Here is a 15,824-nt window from a genome sequence, read left to right on the forward strand (position 1 = left end):
TGTACTGATTGCAAGGGTTGCCACGACCCAGGTGCAGCCACGACACAGGTGCAGCCCTCGCGCTTGAATTTGTTCAACTTGATGGGGTTCACCTGGGCCCGCTGCTTAGCCTATCTAGGTCTCTCTTTACTCATCCATCCATCCAGCTGGGACCCCCAGGTCGGGCCCGGCTCTGCGAGGGGCGGTAGCGGCAGCTTACGGGGAGGAGCCGGGTGGCAGCGCCCCGCCCGAGGGGCGGCCCGAGCCGAGCAGGGGTGCGGAAAGCCGAGGACAAAAGGTGCCCGGGGGATGGGAGCGGGGGTGGCCCCGAAAGGGACTGGAGTGGAACTGGAGCGGGGCGGGACCGCGCGGTGCTGGGGAACGGCGGTGGGGCTCGGTCGGGGCGGTCCCGCTAAAGGCTGGGGCGCTCTCACCGCGCGCGGATGTCCCTCTCCCAAAAGGCTGGCTTTGGGATCCCGATTGGTGCCCCCGAGCTGGGAGCCCTCTCCTGGCTCCTTTCATCCTGCGATGTGGCTCAGTAGGAAAATAATGGTCATCCTCGCACGTGTCCGTCTTGTGCTGCGCAGGCAGCGGTGACGCGCTGAAATTCGTCATTTTGGGACAGAGGGAGTGGGGGCAGAGGGGTGCCAGCTGGGTGCCAGCCCTGTGCCGGCAGCCGTCCCTGCATCCAGCGTTTCCGTGTCCCCCAAGGTCACCCACAGCCGGAGCCCAGAGACAGAACAGCGCCGTGCCCCGCAGCACAGGTGGGTGGAAGGAACGGGATGGTGAGGGCACCGCTGTGTGGGGACACGGGGAGGGGTGGCCTGGCCCTGTGTGACGCTGTCCCGTGAGGGTCCCATGGGCACGTGGGCTGGGTGGTGGGGAGGGGAGCGGCCGCAAGGCCACCTGTGCTGTGTGATGTGGGACAGCGAGGGGGGGGGAAGGGGGAGAGAGGAGGGGGGTTAACAGCCCCAAGTGGGGCTTCTCTACGGGGAAACACTGCCTGGGGTGCGGAGTCCACCCTGGGAGCACCCGACCTGCAGCACTGCATTGTGCCGGGGTGAGCCTGCCTGCGGTGTTTGTTCTCAGTCTCCATTTCCTGGGTGCCAGCAGGAACAAGGAGCCGGCGGGCGGCTGCAGCGCTGCGCACACACTGCCCGCACCCTCTGCCTGCAGCCATGAAGCTGAACGAGCGCAGTTTGGTGTTCTATGCCACCTGCGACTCCCCGGCCGACAATGCTGGATTCCTCTTCAAGCGTGGCGAGCGGCACACGGCATACCACCGCCGCTGGTTCGTGCTCAAGGGCAACATGCTCTTCTACTTTGAGGAGCGTGAGAGCCGTGAGCCGGTGGGCGTCATCGTGCTGGAGGGCTGCACCGTGGAGCTCTGCGACTCGGCTGAGGAATTCGCCTTCGCCATCCGCTTCAGCGGCACCAAATCACGCACCTACGTGCTGGCAGCCGACAGCCAGGCGGCCATGGAGGTGTGGGTGAAGGCGCTGTCGCGGGCCAGCTTTGACTACATGCGGCTGGTGGTGCGGGAGCTGGAGAAGCAGCTGGAGGAGATGCGGTGGGGCTGCCGGCACGGCCCGGCCTGCTGCAAGGCACGGCCTTTGGGGATGGAGCACTCCCTGCCGGCTCTGCCCACGGTTCCTCCAAAGGAGAATGGCTGTGCGGTGTGGAATAATGCGCCTGGCATGGACCAGCTGCATGATGGTTGTGATGATGACACCGACCCACAGCCACCTCCGCTGCCTCCACGCCGGCGAGCATCCAGCGGTGACACTGGAACAGCTGAGACCTCAGTATTCTGCCGATTGCACGAGCATTATGGAAAGCAGGTGGCCCAACTGCGGCAGGACTGGCAGCACCGGCAGTGCCAGCATCGGCCCTGAGAGGCCCTGTGGGCAAAGAGTCCTTGGTACAACCTCAGTCCCCTCTACAGGACTCACAGCTCCTGGGGATCAAGCACTGAGCTGGGTGCACTGGGACCTCCAGAGGCAAGGATGCCGGGGAGAGTTTGGATGGGTGTTGCACTGCCAGAGGGCTGGAACTGCCTTCACCTGCTCAAGGCCAGTTGAGCCCCATGGCATTCGTCTGCTCCAGCAGGATGTGGTTTGTAGAACAAATGCATGGGCGCTATCCTAGCAGCACAGTGCCAAGCACAGCAGCCACCATGGCCTCATGTTTGTGTGCTGCTGCCACCCAGCAGGATCCTGGTCCTCCAATTTACCATGTGGTGGAGTTGCCTCCACCCAACCACATCCTCCAGGGCTCCAGGACAGATATTTTTGGAGCTGGTGTCACCCCTGAGCTGGCTCACAAAGGGGAAGTGTCGCAGCAATGAAAAGGAACATGCGTGTCAGCAGTGGAGGGAGCAGAGTGATTCACATGCACAAGCAGAGCGTGGCTGCTATTGGAGCCTTGGGGTCTCATGCAGACGTTTCTCTGGTTCGTATCCGTTCTGCTGGCCCAAGGACTTTGTGACACCCCAGCTGGTGCAGTGACTGTTGTAGTCAGCCATCCCACCAGCTCTTCCTTCACTAAAGCTGTTGAATCCCTTCCCTCCTGGATTTGTTTCCCAAATCTTGGAGCAAGAGGAACCCTGTGTTAGGCCAAGTGGCCGCATCTTCATTTGACTTCTCAGAACTGGCTCAAGTTCTTTTTCTACAATAAATATTGCTTCAGGAATTTCCTCCTGGCCTCCTTCTCATTTGCACATTTGGCTCATTTGGGAAAGTAGGTCCTGGAGCACCCTTGAGGGATGAGGTTGGGGATGGGATTGGTAGTGGAATTGGGGTGGAATGGTATGGTGTGTTTTACACAGGGGGCATCAGGACATTGTGTTGGTCCCATGTAGGGACAGCATAGCAACTGTTTTGGACAGAAATCACACAGCAGAGTCCAGAAGGCCTCAGATCTGTGTGGTTGTGCCTTGGAAGCTGCTCTGGTGAGGACAGGGATGAAGCAATGAGCTGTCCTCCCTGCTATGCGCGCGTACACAAATGACTGTAGCACTGCTAAGAGCAGAAGTGTTATCAGATGGAAGTCAGATTGTCTGCCAACAAGCTGCGGAATTTATCTTTTCCCCAATAATCTGAGCCCCAACAACCAAATACTTCATTAGCTCTGGCATTAACTAAAACCTGACTCATGGGCAGCACCCCATGGTCCCCAGTCCTCTACCAAGGCTGTGAGTCACTGAGGCAGGGCAATATAGCCATCCCCTCGCTGGGGCTGGTGGTAGTCTCACACAGGGAAGGGGACCCTGCTGTCGCATAGGTGGCACTGCCATCCTGCACGGCATTCTGGCTCGTAGAGGGCAGCCGAGGTGACGTCTCTCTGCATCCAGATGGAGAATGAAGCCTCTGCAGTTTCCATGGCAGCTGGCCGAGCTTTTCAAGGTGTTCAGATATTCATTAAAAATAAATCCTTCCCAACATGTTAGTCGACAAACAAGCTAAAACAGATATGCAACATATGGATTTATTAATTCATCACACGCCAACCTCCCTGCCTCGTGGTGGTAGCTACAAAATCACCGGGCGATGCTGAGGTAAGGTCAGGAGGCTCCCAATGGAGGCCAAAGTGGACACAACCTGAAACCAAGCACCAGGGAAGCATGCTGCTCTTGGGGCAAGACTGCACCCTGAGCTGGACCGACCCCATAAACACCCCCCTTTTTCCCAATGGAGTGACACTGATGGCTGCAAGAGCCCCAAAACCCAATGCAAGGGTGAAACTCAGTGTGAGCCACTGCCACAAGTCTCAGTTCCTGCGAAGAAACACACCGCGACGCCAGGAGTCTTATCCAACTTCTGTATTTAGTGGCTCTTTACAGAACTTGTTCCTTCCAAAATTGTTAACAAAGTTCATCGATCTCATAGAAACTTTTGAAGTACAGTACATGAGCCTATAACAAAATGTGATCAGTATGTCCCACTAGCTTTTAGTACAACAGGATTTCCATGTTCCAAAGACTACCCTAAGTGCTTCATCAAATCCCGTTCCACTAAAGCTAACACAAGCACACTACGGAGAACAGTCGGCAATGGGTATGCCTTGGCCTTCGGTGGCACGGTGGCAGCAGGGTGACCTCAGGGAGCTCGTGCTAGTGCAGAGCCGAGCTTGCTTTTGGAGAGCCCAATAGGTTTGCTTTTGAAATTGCTCCCTGACTACCACCAGAGTATAAAAATACCTTCTATTCTGATAAAAATGTCTACAGTGGAAAACAAGTCAATGCATAGCCTCAGAGCTGGCATCGAGCTCCCCCCCACGGCCCCGCGGTGCCTCTCATCAGGTGACAGATGGTGGAGAGGGTGGCCAGAGTGTGGCATGCCGCATTCTTGGCGCTTGCAAAATGCATTGAGAAACGGAATGGACAGGAAACATTACAGGACACAATCCACCCTCCTCTTCTAAAGGCATTTTGTTAGTTGGGGCACTGAGATGGGAACACTCCAGAGACCTGATTTGGGTGTTGGAATGCCACCACACCACTGCTGTGGCTTTGCACTAGGTCAGTAGCAAGGCACCACTGTGCTTTGCCCAACTTAGCCCCAAGCACAGTATAGGGCAGGAACATGGCTTGATCCCATGTCCCAGCTCATTGAGACATGCTGTAGTAGCCACTGCTTGGGGACACAGCCATGACAATAGGATGCGGCCATGGCAAGGGGACATGGCCATGACAATGGTTCACAGCCGCAGAAAGAGGGCATGGCCATGGCGAGGGGATGCTCCCCCTGCCCACATTCCAAAGCCTCCAAACCAAAAAAGTGCTTCAGCCCCCAAAGCTGCACATGGTGCAGGGAGAACCCAGAGCAGGGCACGTTCTGGCTTTTTGGAGTCCCTAGGCACCAGTGATTTCATTTTCCATATGACAGTAGAGCATGGGGACCCCAAATGCCATCCCCAGCCAGCTGGAGCTGCCCCAGGTGTCAAACCCAGGTACCTCTTCCCATCACCACCACAATCAGAGACAGCTTGCTTCACTTGGGTCTGTTTTGCCTCTTTCCCTCTTTTCCAGTGCTGTCATTGTTGAGGGCCAGCACCAGCTGCTGACTCGAGGGAGCGCGAGGGACTGCATTTGCACCATGCTACGTCTTGTTCCAGAAGGCTATTGCAGACATTTCTACAACATATACAACTGCACGTGACATTCTGTGTTACAAAGGTTTCAAAAACATACCACCAGAACTAAATACATACTCGATGGCGTCAAGGTTTCTGATTTAGAGTCTTCATGGACTATAACACAGTCTCTGGATGGGGCAGAAGCGATGCAGTGTCTTACAGACAGATGTGGAAAAATGCTATGCAAAAGTTTATTAAATTTGGTCAGTCTCATAGTGCTTCTTGATGGCTTTGCTCAGTAAGTCTTTTCTGTGGGTTTTTTTGTTTGTTTTTAATCTCATCCAGTGGCAAACTACAAGACTTCAGTGTACATTTAATGACACGACTGCTACATCATCTTGATTTTATAGCTATCTTTAATATCAAAGCAGCTTAAGCTGTTAATAAATTCCAAAGTATCCTTTTATTAAAATATCTAAAAGAGGTCTATAAATATTTTTCTTTTTCTTTTTTAAAATCGTTCCCAGTTTTTCACATTGAAAACAAAGCTGGGGGAGCTTCGTGGACGAACTTTGCAGGGTCCACCTCTCGGTGCGCACTGAGTTTAACAAAATATAGAGATGTGTGTGTCTGCAAGGCAGCTCAGAACTCCCACTCGAGGACCTCCTCGCGGTTGGCAGCCCGCTCCAGGCGGTGGATGATGTTGTTGAGGTTGGCCATCTTCTCGTGACGTCGCTGGACGCTGGTGCTGAGCCGGGGACACGGGGCTGGCGGCAGTGCCGGTGACACCGGCCCGGCAGAGGATGGCCCTGGTGAGGCTGAACCAGCGAGGCCAGGCGAGGAGGCAGCGGAAGGCGAGCTGGGGGAAACCTCCAGGCTACAGTGGGATGAGTTGGCCGATGACTGCGAGCTGCCAGGGTCGGGATGGAGTGGTGGTGGTGGTGGTGGAGGACCTCCGGAGGCCCTGGCTCGGCCTCCCCGCCGTGGGAGGCTGCCGGTGCTGGGGGCAGCAGCACGGGGAGCTCCTCCTCGCTCCTCCTGTGGGGGCCCAGTGCTTTCTGCTGTCCCGGCTGGGCTGCGCGAGTCCCGCCGGCGGCTCCAGCTGCCCACCTCCCCCTGCTCCTCTTTCACCTTCACCTCGCCAGTGCAAGGGTGCTCACCCCCACTGAAAAGGGGTTTTCGGTCCTCAGTATCTGAGTCAGGGCTGTGTGGGGCCCTAGGCCTTGGGCCGGCTGCCCCACCATTCTGCTCTGGGTCCGTGTCGTTGTCTTGTGTGCCTTCCACCAGCATCTCCCGGCGCATCCGTGACCTGTGGGGCACAAACACGGGGCGTGAGTGATCAGACCAGTTTGGAAAAACATCAACAGGCAGGAATTGTATTGAATGCTTCAAACATAAAAACCCCAACTTGTCATTCACAGAATGATGGAATCATAGAATCGTTAATGTTGGTAAAGACCCCTAAGGTCATCATGTCCACACCCAACCTACCCCCACCTTGAATCACAGAAATCACAGTCACCAATGCTGGAAAAGACCTCCAAGATCATCCAGTCCAACTGCCCGCCTATCACCAGTATTTCCCCACTAAATCATGTCCCTTAATACCACATCTAAATGTTTCTTGAACACCTCTAGGGACAGTGACTCAACCACCTCTCTGCGCAGACCATTCCAGCATGTAGAAGAAACTCTTTTGTAGAAGAAACTTTTCCTGACTATCTAACCTGAACTCCTGGTGCAACTTGAGACCATTACCCCTCATCCTTTGGGCTCTTTCTAGCTTGCAGTCTTCCAAACTCAACCATTTTTGTACATATTTTCCCCTACCGCTTTTTTGTTTTTTTAGATATCACTATTTGAAGACATACTTCAGGGTTGTTTTGTGCTGTTTCAGCAGCATCCATACCTGTAGTTGTGGAACCAGTTGATGACGGTGTTGGTCTTGAGGTTGAGCTGGAAGGAGAGCAGCTCAATAGTCTGCTGGGAGGGATAGGGTTCCAGCTGGTAGGCTTTCTTCAGGGCTTCCTTCTCTTCAGGAGCCAGCACCACCCGTGGCTTCTTGATCTGCAGAAGGCTGAGGTCCTGGGGCTGCAGGCCGGGACTGGCACACTCGGAGCGGGCGCCTGGGGACTCGCTGTCTGAGCCGGCACTCATCAGCCCATACCGGCGCTTCAGGTAGGCTGCAGGAGAGGAGACGGAGCTGCGCGCCGCTCAGCCCCCTCCGCCCCACTCATCCACTGCCGCCCAACCCCCATGCTCACCTTTCTTCTCCAGCTTCTTCATGTCACGCAGTTTTTCGACGTTGTGAGGGTCATTGAGCCAAAGTTGCATGCGGACAAAGGGCTCCCTCCCCTTCAGGCTCAGCTTGTGCCATGGCTTGGGCCTGGAGAGGAGATCGGACACCGAGCCCTGCGTCAGGCCCAGGATGCTCTCCCCGAACAGCCGCTGGCCTGGCAGAGGAGAAGCAGAGGTGGTTAGAGAGGGACAAGTCACACCACTGTCCAGCCAGCCACGTCCCAATCACCCTGCCACCCTGTCACCGTGTCACCCATCTGCTTGTCAACCCACAACCCCATCACCCTATCACCCCACCACCCTTTTAGCTCATCACCATGTCAACCCATCATTCCACCACCCCATCACATCATCACCCAACACCCTGCCAAAAGCCAGTCAGCCGGGAACCCACTCGCCTCACCAGCATCTCCCAAAATGGCGCTCGCACCTAAATTGTTGTCCGTCAACACCTCCTTGACCTTCTTGGTGATGGAGTAGGTGTCCAGCTCGGGGGACATGGCAACAATCTCCTGGATGCCCACAGGGCCTTGGCTGTTGGGGTGTGCTTTGCCTGCCACCACTCTGCTCTCAGGCTGCTGGTTTTCCTTGCTGCTCTCCAGGGTGAGGGTAAGGGGCTCTTGCGATCCCTTCTCATGCTCCGTGGGGCTGGGGGGTGGCGAGGGGGATGGCTGTGGTTCGGCAGGGCTAGCTGTGTGGCACCAGGGAGAGGACAGGTCAGTGGCACTGGTGGGAGGGCACTGTGCAAACCCAATAATGGGCCGTAAGGATGGAATGGGTTGAGGGAAGGGATGGCAGCAGGAATGTGAAGGTTATTTTTATTATTAATCTGTTATTTATTATTATTTATTATTCCTGAAAGGAGGAAAGTCAGCAGAGCCTCTCCGGCATCTGTGGCTGAGCAGGAGGCAACAGCAGAATAATTAAAGAGAGAAAACACAACATTAACATAAAAACCCAACTACTTTTCTATTCCAGGCACAAAGCCAAGGATTTTTGTTGTGTTTTTCCTTTTCTTTTTTTAACTAGATGACTTTCAAAACCCATTTCTGAGAAAATAACATTAGAAGGAGCTGTGCAACAGCCCTATCTTGTCTAACATACTAATTAAGGGGGGTTGAAATGAACTGCATGTATTGGATGGGCGGCTTTGGACTGAAGGAAGGGTGATGTCAAGTAGCCTGGAGCAACTGCTGTTGCTGAAGTGATGCTGTATGTAATGAGGACATGACCAAATCCTCCTGTCTTAGGATGCGGGAGATGGATGGGAATGGTATTGGGATGTTTATGGAGCAAGGGATGCAGCGGCGGCAGCACTTACCCTGGGATGGGGTCGGCTGCTGGCTGATGCCTTGCCCCAGCTGGTCCGTCAGCCAGAGCTGCATGCGGATGAAGGGCTCCCGTCCCTTCTGCGTCAGCTTACTCCACGGCTTGGGCCGTGACAGCATGTCACTCACACTGCCCTGGGACAGGCCCAGTACCTGGGTATGGTGCAGGCGTTATGTGCTGGGCTGCTGCCTGGCCATCGTCCCTGCTGAACAGGAAGCGAGCCCGGCCGCGCTGGGGCAAGGAGCAGGATGGGTGGAGGGGACAGGGCTTGCACTCACACCCCATGGTATGCCCAAATCCCTTGGTCCCAGTGCTTGGTGCAGGTGCTGGGATCACCCTCAGGGCTACCCCACTGGGTATGGGTTGTGGGGACAGCACATTCCCTGTGGGCAGTGCCACCAACCAATTGGTGGTGGCCATCAGGAGACTGTTGGGTTGGGTTGGACATTGAGGACTCTGAGGGGAGCCCTGTGGCACAGTGAGGACCCTGGCAGGAGGTGCTAGAGGACATCAACCAGCCCTGGGTGCTGAGATGGACAATTCCCACCCCACTGAGGGGACACCAGACTCCATTCCCCAAGCCGGTACCTTCTCTCCAAAGATCCTCTGGCAGATGCCATTCTTGGCCAACTTCTCCTTGACCTGCCGGGTCAGCTCCAATGTGTCCACCTCCCTGTACATGTACATTTCATACTGCTCTGGTGTCAGCGGAGGCACGGTAGGCTTCAGGGTGCGCGGTACATAGGCAGGGTAGTAGGACAGCCGGCCACCAGCTGCCGGCTCCATGCCAGCACCCTCCACCTTCATCTCTGCTAATCGGTGTGGCTCATCCTCAGCTGCCGGCAGCTCATCCTCATTGGTGCCACTCTCAGCAGGCTCACCCCTTGGCCAGCCTCGTCCATTGGCCATGCCGGAGTAGCTCGAGGAAGAGGAGGAGAGCGAAGGCGAAACAGAGGTGTAGGGTCGGCTGAGCAGGCTGCGCTCTGACGCCCAGTGCTGGTCGAAATAAGAGCCAGCATCACCAATCTCTGACTTCACCTTGCGGATGATGCTCTGCACAAAGGCAGCAGGCGAGAGGACAGCAAGGGGCGTCTGAGGGGGGCCAGGGCTGGCCCCGCTGCCCTCCTCCTGCTTGACGTAGGCTGGGACGATGTTCTGGCTGACGGTGGCCAAAGTGGAACGCTCAGTGGGCGGTGTGCCCCCGGGCCGCCCGCTGCTCCCTGCCTCCATCTCCAGCAGTGCCTGCTGCTGCGCCTGCATCTCCCGCCGTGCCTGCTCCAGGATGCTCTTGATGGCGTCCTCTGAGCTGCTGCCACCCGCCCCGTTGGTCACCGCTTGAGATGCTGATGGGTTTTTGGGCTCACCTGCAAAGAGGGGCAATGAGGGGAACCGCTGGGTGCAGAACTCATAGAGGTGCTGGCTAGAAGCGAGGGAAGGTTTTAACATTTTCAGTTTTGTTCCTGCCCTGCTTTTGGCTGGGATGGAGTTAATTTTCTTTCTAGTGGATAGTATGGCAGTGTATTTTGGGTTTAGGGTGACAGTAACACTGATAACACACATATGTTTTGGCTGTAGCTGTTCAGAGCTTACACTTAGTCAAGGACTTTTCAGCTCCTCAAGCTGCCCTGCAGTGAGGAGCTGGGGGTACACAAGGAGGTGGGAGGTAACAGAGCCAGCACAGCTGACCCAAACTGGCCAAAGGGATGTCCGATACTGCATTGGCACCATTCAGAACAACAAAACTGGGGGCAGCTGGCCAAAGAGGCTGGAAAGCAGCCATGACATTCCTGCACCTAAGTGTGATTACATTTTGACAACTGCAAAATAAATCCCATTACCAACGATGACAATAAACGTGTTTGTTTTCTCTGTTTTTCCACCATTCCTGTCTAATGTAATCCTCCAGGATTCTGCCTTCTCAGCAGACTACCCATTTTAATGTATTTCATTTCTTGTCATTGACTGTGAGCAGAACTGCTTTAATGATTCCTCACACCATGTGGATCGTGTGCTCTCATTTAATTATCTGTTCTGGGAAAGGCAGGATGGAAAAGTTAAGTCCAAAGTTTCTGAAAGCTCAGGTACAGGGCGATGTGCAATTGAGCATGAGTGTTTTGTTTCCAGCAATATTTACCAGCAGTTCTTTCCACCATATCCCAAATCTCTATGGATGGCGATGAGAGAAATGGCCAAAAAAAGACCCATTTTGGCTAGTGCCATGCGTATGGATGGGGGAAGGTAGGAAGCACTGCCAACTCCTCACAAGCACCCTGAGGTCTCAGCCTTGTTTCTGGATGGCATGGCCCAAGGATATGTGGCCTGCAGTCTCCAAACACCTATAGACAGAACGCACCTCCCTTCTGTGACTCAATCTCCTTCTTTGCCTGCTCCAAGATGTTTTTGATGGCATCGTCGGAGCCGGTTTCTGGCGTTCTGATCCTCGGCGTGATGCTACCTGATCAAAGAAGCATGACAACAGATTTGTCACCAGTGCTGGTTCTACAAGCTCCACTTGTATGTCAGGAAGCATTTACTGTTGCTCATGTTTAGTTATTTTCAGGGATGCTGGATTTAAGGAAAACACCACTATTCATTAGTTGCCAGCCTCTACTGACAGCTCTTGCCTTCAACGCAGCATCACCTGGCAGAGGACACATGGGATCAGATGCCACCATGGCAAATTAGAACATTGCTGAGGAGCCACTGTTCCCAGAGCCAGGAGTTATTTCATGATGGTGACAACACTGTACCACAGTTCTGAAGCACTAAAACTTGATTATTTTAACAATATATTCAAAAACGTTGATTTGTATTCCACAGAACAGCCCAATGGAAGACTAAATGAGTGAAACTCATCCAGGGGCACACTTTCAGTTATGGGTTGTGGCATTTGTGCCCCATGGACAGCAGTACCTGGGGCCACTAGGGACAACCCTTAAATGCCATGGGTGACTCCACAGTGTCCCCATCCATCACCATGGGGCTCAGATGTGAGTGCAGTGGTGGCACAGGGGCAGTTCAGGGCAGCACCTGGCATTGGGGCCACCCCACCACTCACCTCTCTGGCGCACCTGGATAGTCCTCAGGGCCAGTACATTCTGCTCATCGGAGAGAAACTGCTTCATCTTGATGAATGGCTCCTTGCCCTTCACTGTCAGCTTACGCCAGGGCTTGGGCCGGGCCAGGATCTCACTGACAGAGCCCTGTGACAGCCCCAGCACATAGTGCCCAAAGACCCTCTGCCCAATGTTGTGCTTCAGCAGTTGTTCCTTCACCTGGAAGGCGATGTCGGCTGTATCCAGTTGCTCCTCGTCAGCTGAGCTGCCCCCGCTGCCCTCAGCAGGCTCTTCAGGTGGGCTGGTGGTGGGTGGAACAGTGCTGGGGGGCACAGAGCTGCTTTTGGCTCCGAAAAAAGCAGCGGGGAAGGACAGTCCCCCTCCAGCACCCTCACTCTTGTAAGGGGACCCCTGTAGTGGAGGGCCCTTGGGGAGCAGTGCGTCCCCTGGGAGCCGCTCTGCTCCTGGGAAGGGGGACAGTGGGAACGTCCGGAGGCCTTCGGAAGCCAGGCCAGGGCCAGGTACAGCTGGGAGAGGAGTGGGAGAGGTTGGCTCATCAGCTGGCGGGTGCGGGAGCTGCTGGGGGGACAGGAATGCCTGCTCCATGCCCACTGGGTCCTTCCCCGACTCGTCTTCACAGGGATCCTCCTCTAGAGATGAATGAGAGAGACAGACATGCACTATAGTCCTGCTGGCTAGATGCTCCTGCATCAGTTTCCCTAGCTGGAAATCCCCCATCCCATAGGCAGGCTCTTTCTGAGCACCTTTCTGAGTGACTTATGGTGAACATCGTAACTTTGACCATGGTGGTCATGCTCCAGGCTTGGACCCTTGCCCACACCAGAGTACACGCGGAGAAGCAACCAAGTGATTGGGCACAGATCGACAATAAAACTATATATATACAGTCTGATAGCAATAGAACAAGGGGGAATGGTTTTAAAATAAAAGAGGGGAGATTTAGGTCTGATGCTAGGAGGGATTTCTTCATTCAGAGGGCAGTGAGGCTCTGGCAGTGCTGCCCAGAACTGTGGGTGCCCCATCCCTGGAGGCCATGATGGGCTCTGGGCAGCTTGAGCTGGGGGCAGCCAGCACATGGCAGGGGTGAAGCCAGGGAGCTGTAAGATCCTTTCTAACCCAACCATTCCATGATTCTACAATGAATATGTGGACATGGCTCTTAAAGACATGGTTTAGCAAAGATCTTTGTAGAATTAGGTTGATGGTTGGATTTGATGACCTTCAGGGTCTCTTCCAACCAACGCTTCTGCAACTTATGGCACATGAGGCAATGTGTGTCCACTGGTACCCTACCAGTGCTGGCCATCAAGCTGGGCTTCTCCAGCAGGTACTTCTGTGGTGGGTAGAATGCCTCCTTCCCCAGCAGCAGGGCCTCCTCCGGCTTCGACATGCTCTGCAAGGGGCAAAGCAGCGGTGGGCTGGAGCAGCAGGGCTCTGGCGGGGCCAGTAGACCTCCCGCATCCCACCAGGACGCCAGGCCCGCGCCACAGCACTTGCCTGGGGCAGGCTGCAGCTGGCGGATGCCACCTTCATGGCCTTCAGGATGCTGGGGGAGAAACGAGGGGCGGTGAGGCAGGGGATGTGGCCTCGCAGCACCCAACCGCGGGAGCAGGCCTACCTCAGCTCTGTCTTGATCTCCTCGTAGTCTGCTTGTGCCTGCAGCTTCTCCTCCAGCTTCTGTGGAGGACACACTCATGGTGTGAAGCCAACACAGTCAGATCAGTGCCCACCCTATGCCCACCCAAGCCCCCACACCTCAATGGCTTCGTTCTTGGCAGCCAGCTGTCCCTCTAGCTCAGCAATCTGGTTGGCGGAGGATTCCTCCAGCTCCTGCAGTGAGCTCTGGAGGTGCTGGATGTCCTTCAGGAGCCGTAGGATCTCCCGGTCCTTGGCAGCCAGAGCAGCCTCCAGCCTTGACCCTGAGCACATGGAATAGTTCGCTTTGTCCTGCTGGGAGAGGGTACAGCATTAGCTCCTGGCCACCCAATGCAGGGACATGGGGGCTGTCATTGGCAGGGGGTGGGATGGACTCTTCCTCTGTCCTCAGAGGTCTTCCATGTTCAGCGGAATGCTATAGAAGTGCAAATTGCCCACTTTATGGGAGGCTGCTCCCCATAATCTTGCATGGGCAATGTTATGACCCAAGAGCAATGAAAAAATGCCTGGATCCTTCCTGCTTTGCTTCTGGGCTGCTCCCAGACGTGATGGAAACTGCTGAATGCAAAATGGTGCTCCCAAGCGCAAGAGAGTTCTCCTGGCTGCATGCATGGGGTGCTCCTGTCTATATGGGATGCTTCCGGCCATTATGGGATGCTCCTGATCATTATGGGTGCTCCTAACCTCTATGTTTTGCTCTGGGATGCAATGGGATGTTTCCAGCTGCTATGGGTGCTCCCAACCACGGTGGGATGCTCACAGCTGCAATGACTGCTTCCAGCCACTTGGGATGTTCCCAACCACTACAGGATGGATGTTCCCCAATGCTATAGGAGCTGCTCACCCCGGCAGCACCCTGAGGGGAGCAGCAGGCCAGACGCAGGGAGCTGTTGACAGCTGCCAGCTGCTCCCTCAAGCTCTCCACCTCCCTCTGTGCAGCCTCGGCACGCTGCAAGAGACCAGAAAGTGCATCAGAATGGGCACCCCCATGCTTGGGGCAGAACCAAATCCCAGCACCATGCCTGCCTCTCCTGAGTATCCAGCTCCCACCCGCTATTGGAAATTCTCAGCTCACCTGGTTGGCTTTTTCAAGATTGGTCATGATCATGGCCACTTCATCTGCCCTGAAAGAAGAAGCAAGAGGCATCAGATGGTACACAGAAACCAATCCAGAGGCAAGGGACACAAAATCAGTGGTTGGCAGAAGTCCTTCTAGGACAGCAGCATAGACACACATCTTAGATTAGGGAGTGACCACAACTTTGGGTCTCTTCACACGCTCTGGGACTCACTTGGAGGCAGCCTCCTCATCATATTTACACCGTAGTTCCAGCAGCTCTGTTTGTGTCGCCTTCAGCGCTGGCAGCGGGGAAAAAAGAGAGAAGACAGGGGTGAGACATGGGCTGGGGGGTTCAGCACCCTGTGGTTCCCACAGTCCATCCTTCCTACCTGAATGGAGCACCTTGATCTTCTCCTCGGCTTCCCCCAGCCGCATGGCCAGGGTGAGCTGGGCTTCTTGCAGCCCCCTGTGGAGAGAGGGGCATCAGCCATGAGGGTCAGATTTATGTAGTTTATGGTCCTGGTGGTAAAAAATCATTTCGGGTGGAAAATGGCAACACACATTGCTACAGAAGTGGAGAAGTGAATGGCAATGCACATCACTAGAGAAACAAAAAAAGTGATGGCAATGCATATCACAAGGACAAGTGGTGTTGGCCTTAAGTTGCAGCAAGTTGCATTCAGGTTGGATATTAGAAAGAATTTCTTCTCCCAAAGAGTGGTGAGGTACTGGCACGGGCTGCTCAGGGAGGTGGTGGGGACACCATCCTCAAAGGTGTTCAAGAACTATGGCACTGAAGGATGTGGTTAGTATGCATGGGGGTAATGGGTTGGGGTTGGACTTGATGACTCTAGAGGTCTTTCCCAACATTAATGATTCTGTGATTCTATGATTCTATGATTCTATGATTCTATGATTCTATGATTCTATGATTCTATGATTCTATGATTCTATGATTCTATGATTCTATGATTCTGTGAGTGGACATGGCAGTGATGGGATGGTCATTGGATTTGATGAACTTAATGGTCTTTTCCAAACATCAATTGTTCTGTGATTCTACCAGAAAGGGGATGGCAACACACATCACTAGGGAAATGGAAGAGGAAATGGTAATGCACAACGCTAGCACACCCAGCACAGCCCCACACTCTACAGTTCCTTGACAACCCTCTGTTCCCGAGAGTGGTGTCCCCCAGACCCTGCTGACCCCATGGTACCTAGGGATGTTGTCCTATCTCTGTCCCTGCTTGATGTCCCCAAACAAGGAGCCAAGAAAGGAAAGTAGAAATGCTTCTGCACCGAAATGCAACCCCTCCTGTCATTAATTAGAGGGGGGAAGCAATCAG

General features: G+C 54.6%; 2 protein-coding genes across 11 annotated transcripts in view; one reads left to right on the forward strand and one right to left on the reverse strand.

Moving 5' to 3' along the window:
• The first annotated feature begins 239 nt into the window (after nucleotides 1-239).
• Nucleotides 240-2,674, forward strand: PHETA1 (PH domain containing endocytic trafficking adaptor 1). Of its 2 annotated transcripts, none has more exons than XM_042828918.1 (3): nucleotides 240-277; nucleotides 691-743; nucleotides 1,090-2,674. In XM_042828918.1, exon 3 carries the CDS (start codon nucleotides 1,158-1,160, stop codon nucleotides 1,872-1,874), a length of 717 nt encoding a protein of 238 aa, XP_042684852.1. In that variant the 5' UTR covers nucleotides 240-277; nucleotides 691-743; nucleotides 1,090-1,157; the 3' UTR covers nucleotides 1,875-2,674. The 2 variants fall into 2 exon arrangements, with proteins under 2 accessions (XP_042684852.1, XP_042684853.1); XM_042828919.1 differs by having other exon boundaries at nucleotides 1,093-2,674.
• Nucleotides 2,675-3,451: 777 nt separating this feature from the next.
• The window catches only part of CUX2 (cut like homeobox 2), a 53,680-nt gene continuing 41,307 nt past the window's right edge, over nucleotides 3,452-15,824 (reverse strand). For 4 of the 9 annotated variants that reach the window (XM_042829103.1, XM_042829106.1, XM_042829107.1 and 1 more), the window contains 16 exons: nucleotides 14,865-14,941; nucleotides 14,708-14,774; nucleotides 14,491-14,539; nucleotides 14,260-14,364; nucleotides 13,515-13,709; nucleotides 13,378-13,436; nucleotides 13,257-13,305; nucleotides 13,053-13,152; nucleotides 11,741-12,388; nucleotides 11,036-11,137; nucleotides 9,271-10,046; nucleotides 8,675-8,834; nucleotides 7,784-8,044; nucleotides 7,320-7,508; nucleotides 6,965-7,238; nucleotides 3,452-6,364 (listed from right to left, as the gene is read on the reverse strand). In XM_042829103.1, coding sequence (XP_042685037.1) covers nucleotides 5,698-6,364; nucleotides 6,965-7,238; nucleotides 7,320-7,508; nucleotides 7,784-8,044; nucleotides 8,675-8,834; nucleotides 9,271-10,046; nucleotides 11,036-11,137; nucleotides 11,741-12,388; nucleotides 13,053-13,152; nucleotides 13,257-13,305; nucleotides 13,378-13,436; nucleotides 13,515-13,709; nucleotides 14,260-14,364; nucleotides 14,491-14,539; nucleotides 14,708-14,774; nucleotides 14,865-14,941 — 3,778 coding nt within the window. In that variant the 3' untranslated portion in view covers nucleotides 3,452-5,697. Of the gene's footprint in view, nucleotides 6,365-6,964; nucleotides 7,239-7,319; nucleotides 7,509-7,783; nucleotides 8,045-8,674; nucleotides 8,835-9,270; nucleotides 10,047-11,035; nucleotides 11,138-11,740; nucleotides 12,389-13,052; nucleotides 13,153-13,256; nucleotides 13,306-13,377; nucleotides 13,437-13,514; nucleotides 13,710-14,259; nucleotides 14,365-14,490; nucleotides 14,540-14,707; nucleotides 14,775-14,864; nucleotides 14,995-15,695; nucleotides 15,794-15,824 lie in introns of all 9 variants that reach the window. The other 5 variants (XM_042829111.1, XM_042829112.1, XM_042829105.1 and 2 more) reach the window with 5 other exon arrangements.

Source organism: Centrocercus urophasianus, unplaced genomic scaffold, assembly GCF_019232065.1.
Source record: "Centrocercus urophasianus isolate 14NV4802_14NV808 unplaced genomic scaffold, USGS_Curo_1.0 seq_30, whole genome shotgun sequence".
In the NCBI taxonomy this organism is placed as follows: Eukaryota; Metazoa; Chordata; class Aves; order Galliformes; family Phasianidae; genus Centrocercus; species Centrocercus urophasianus.

Excerpts from the sequence above, each read along its gene's own strand:
- PHETA1 (XM_042828918.1), top strand. The coding sequence starts at position 1,158 with ATGAAGCTGAACGAGCGCAGTTTGGTGTTCTATGCCACCTGCGACTCC.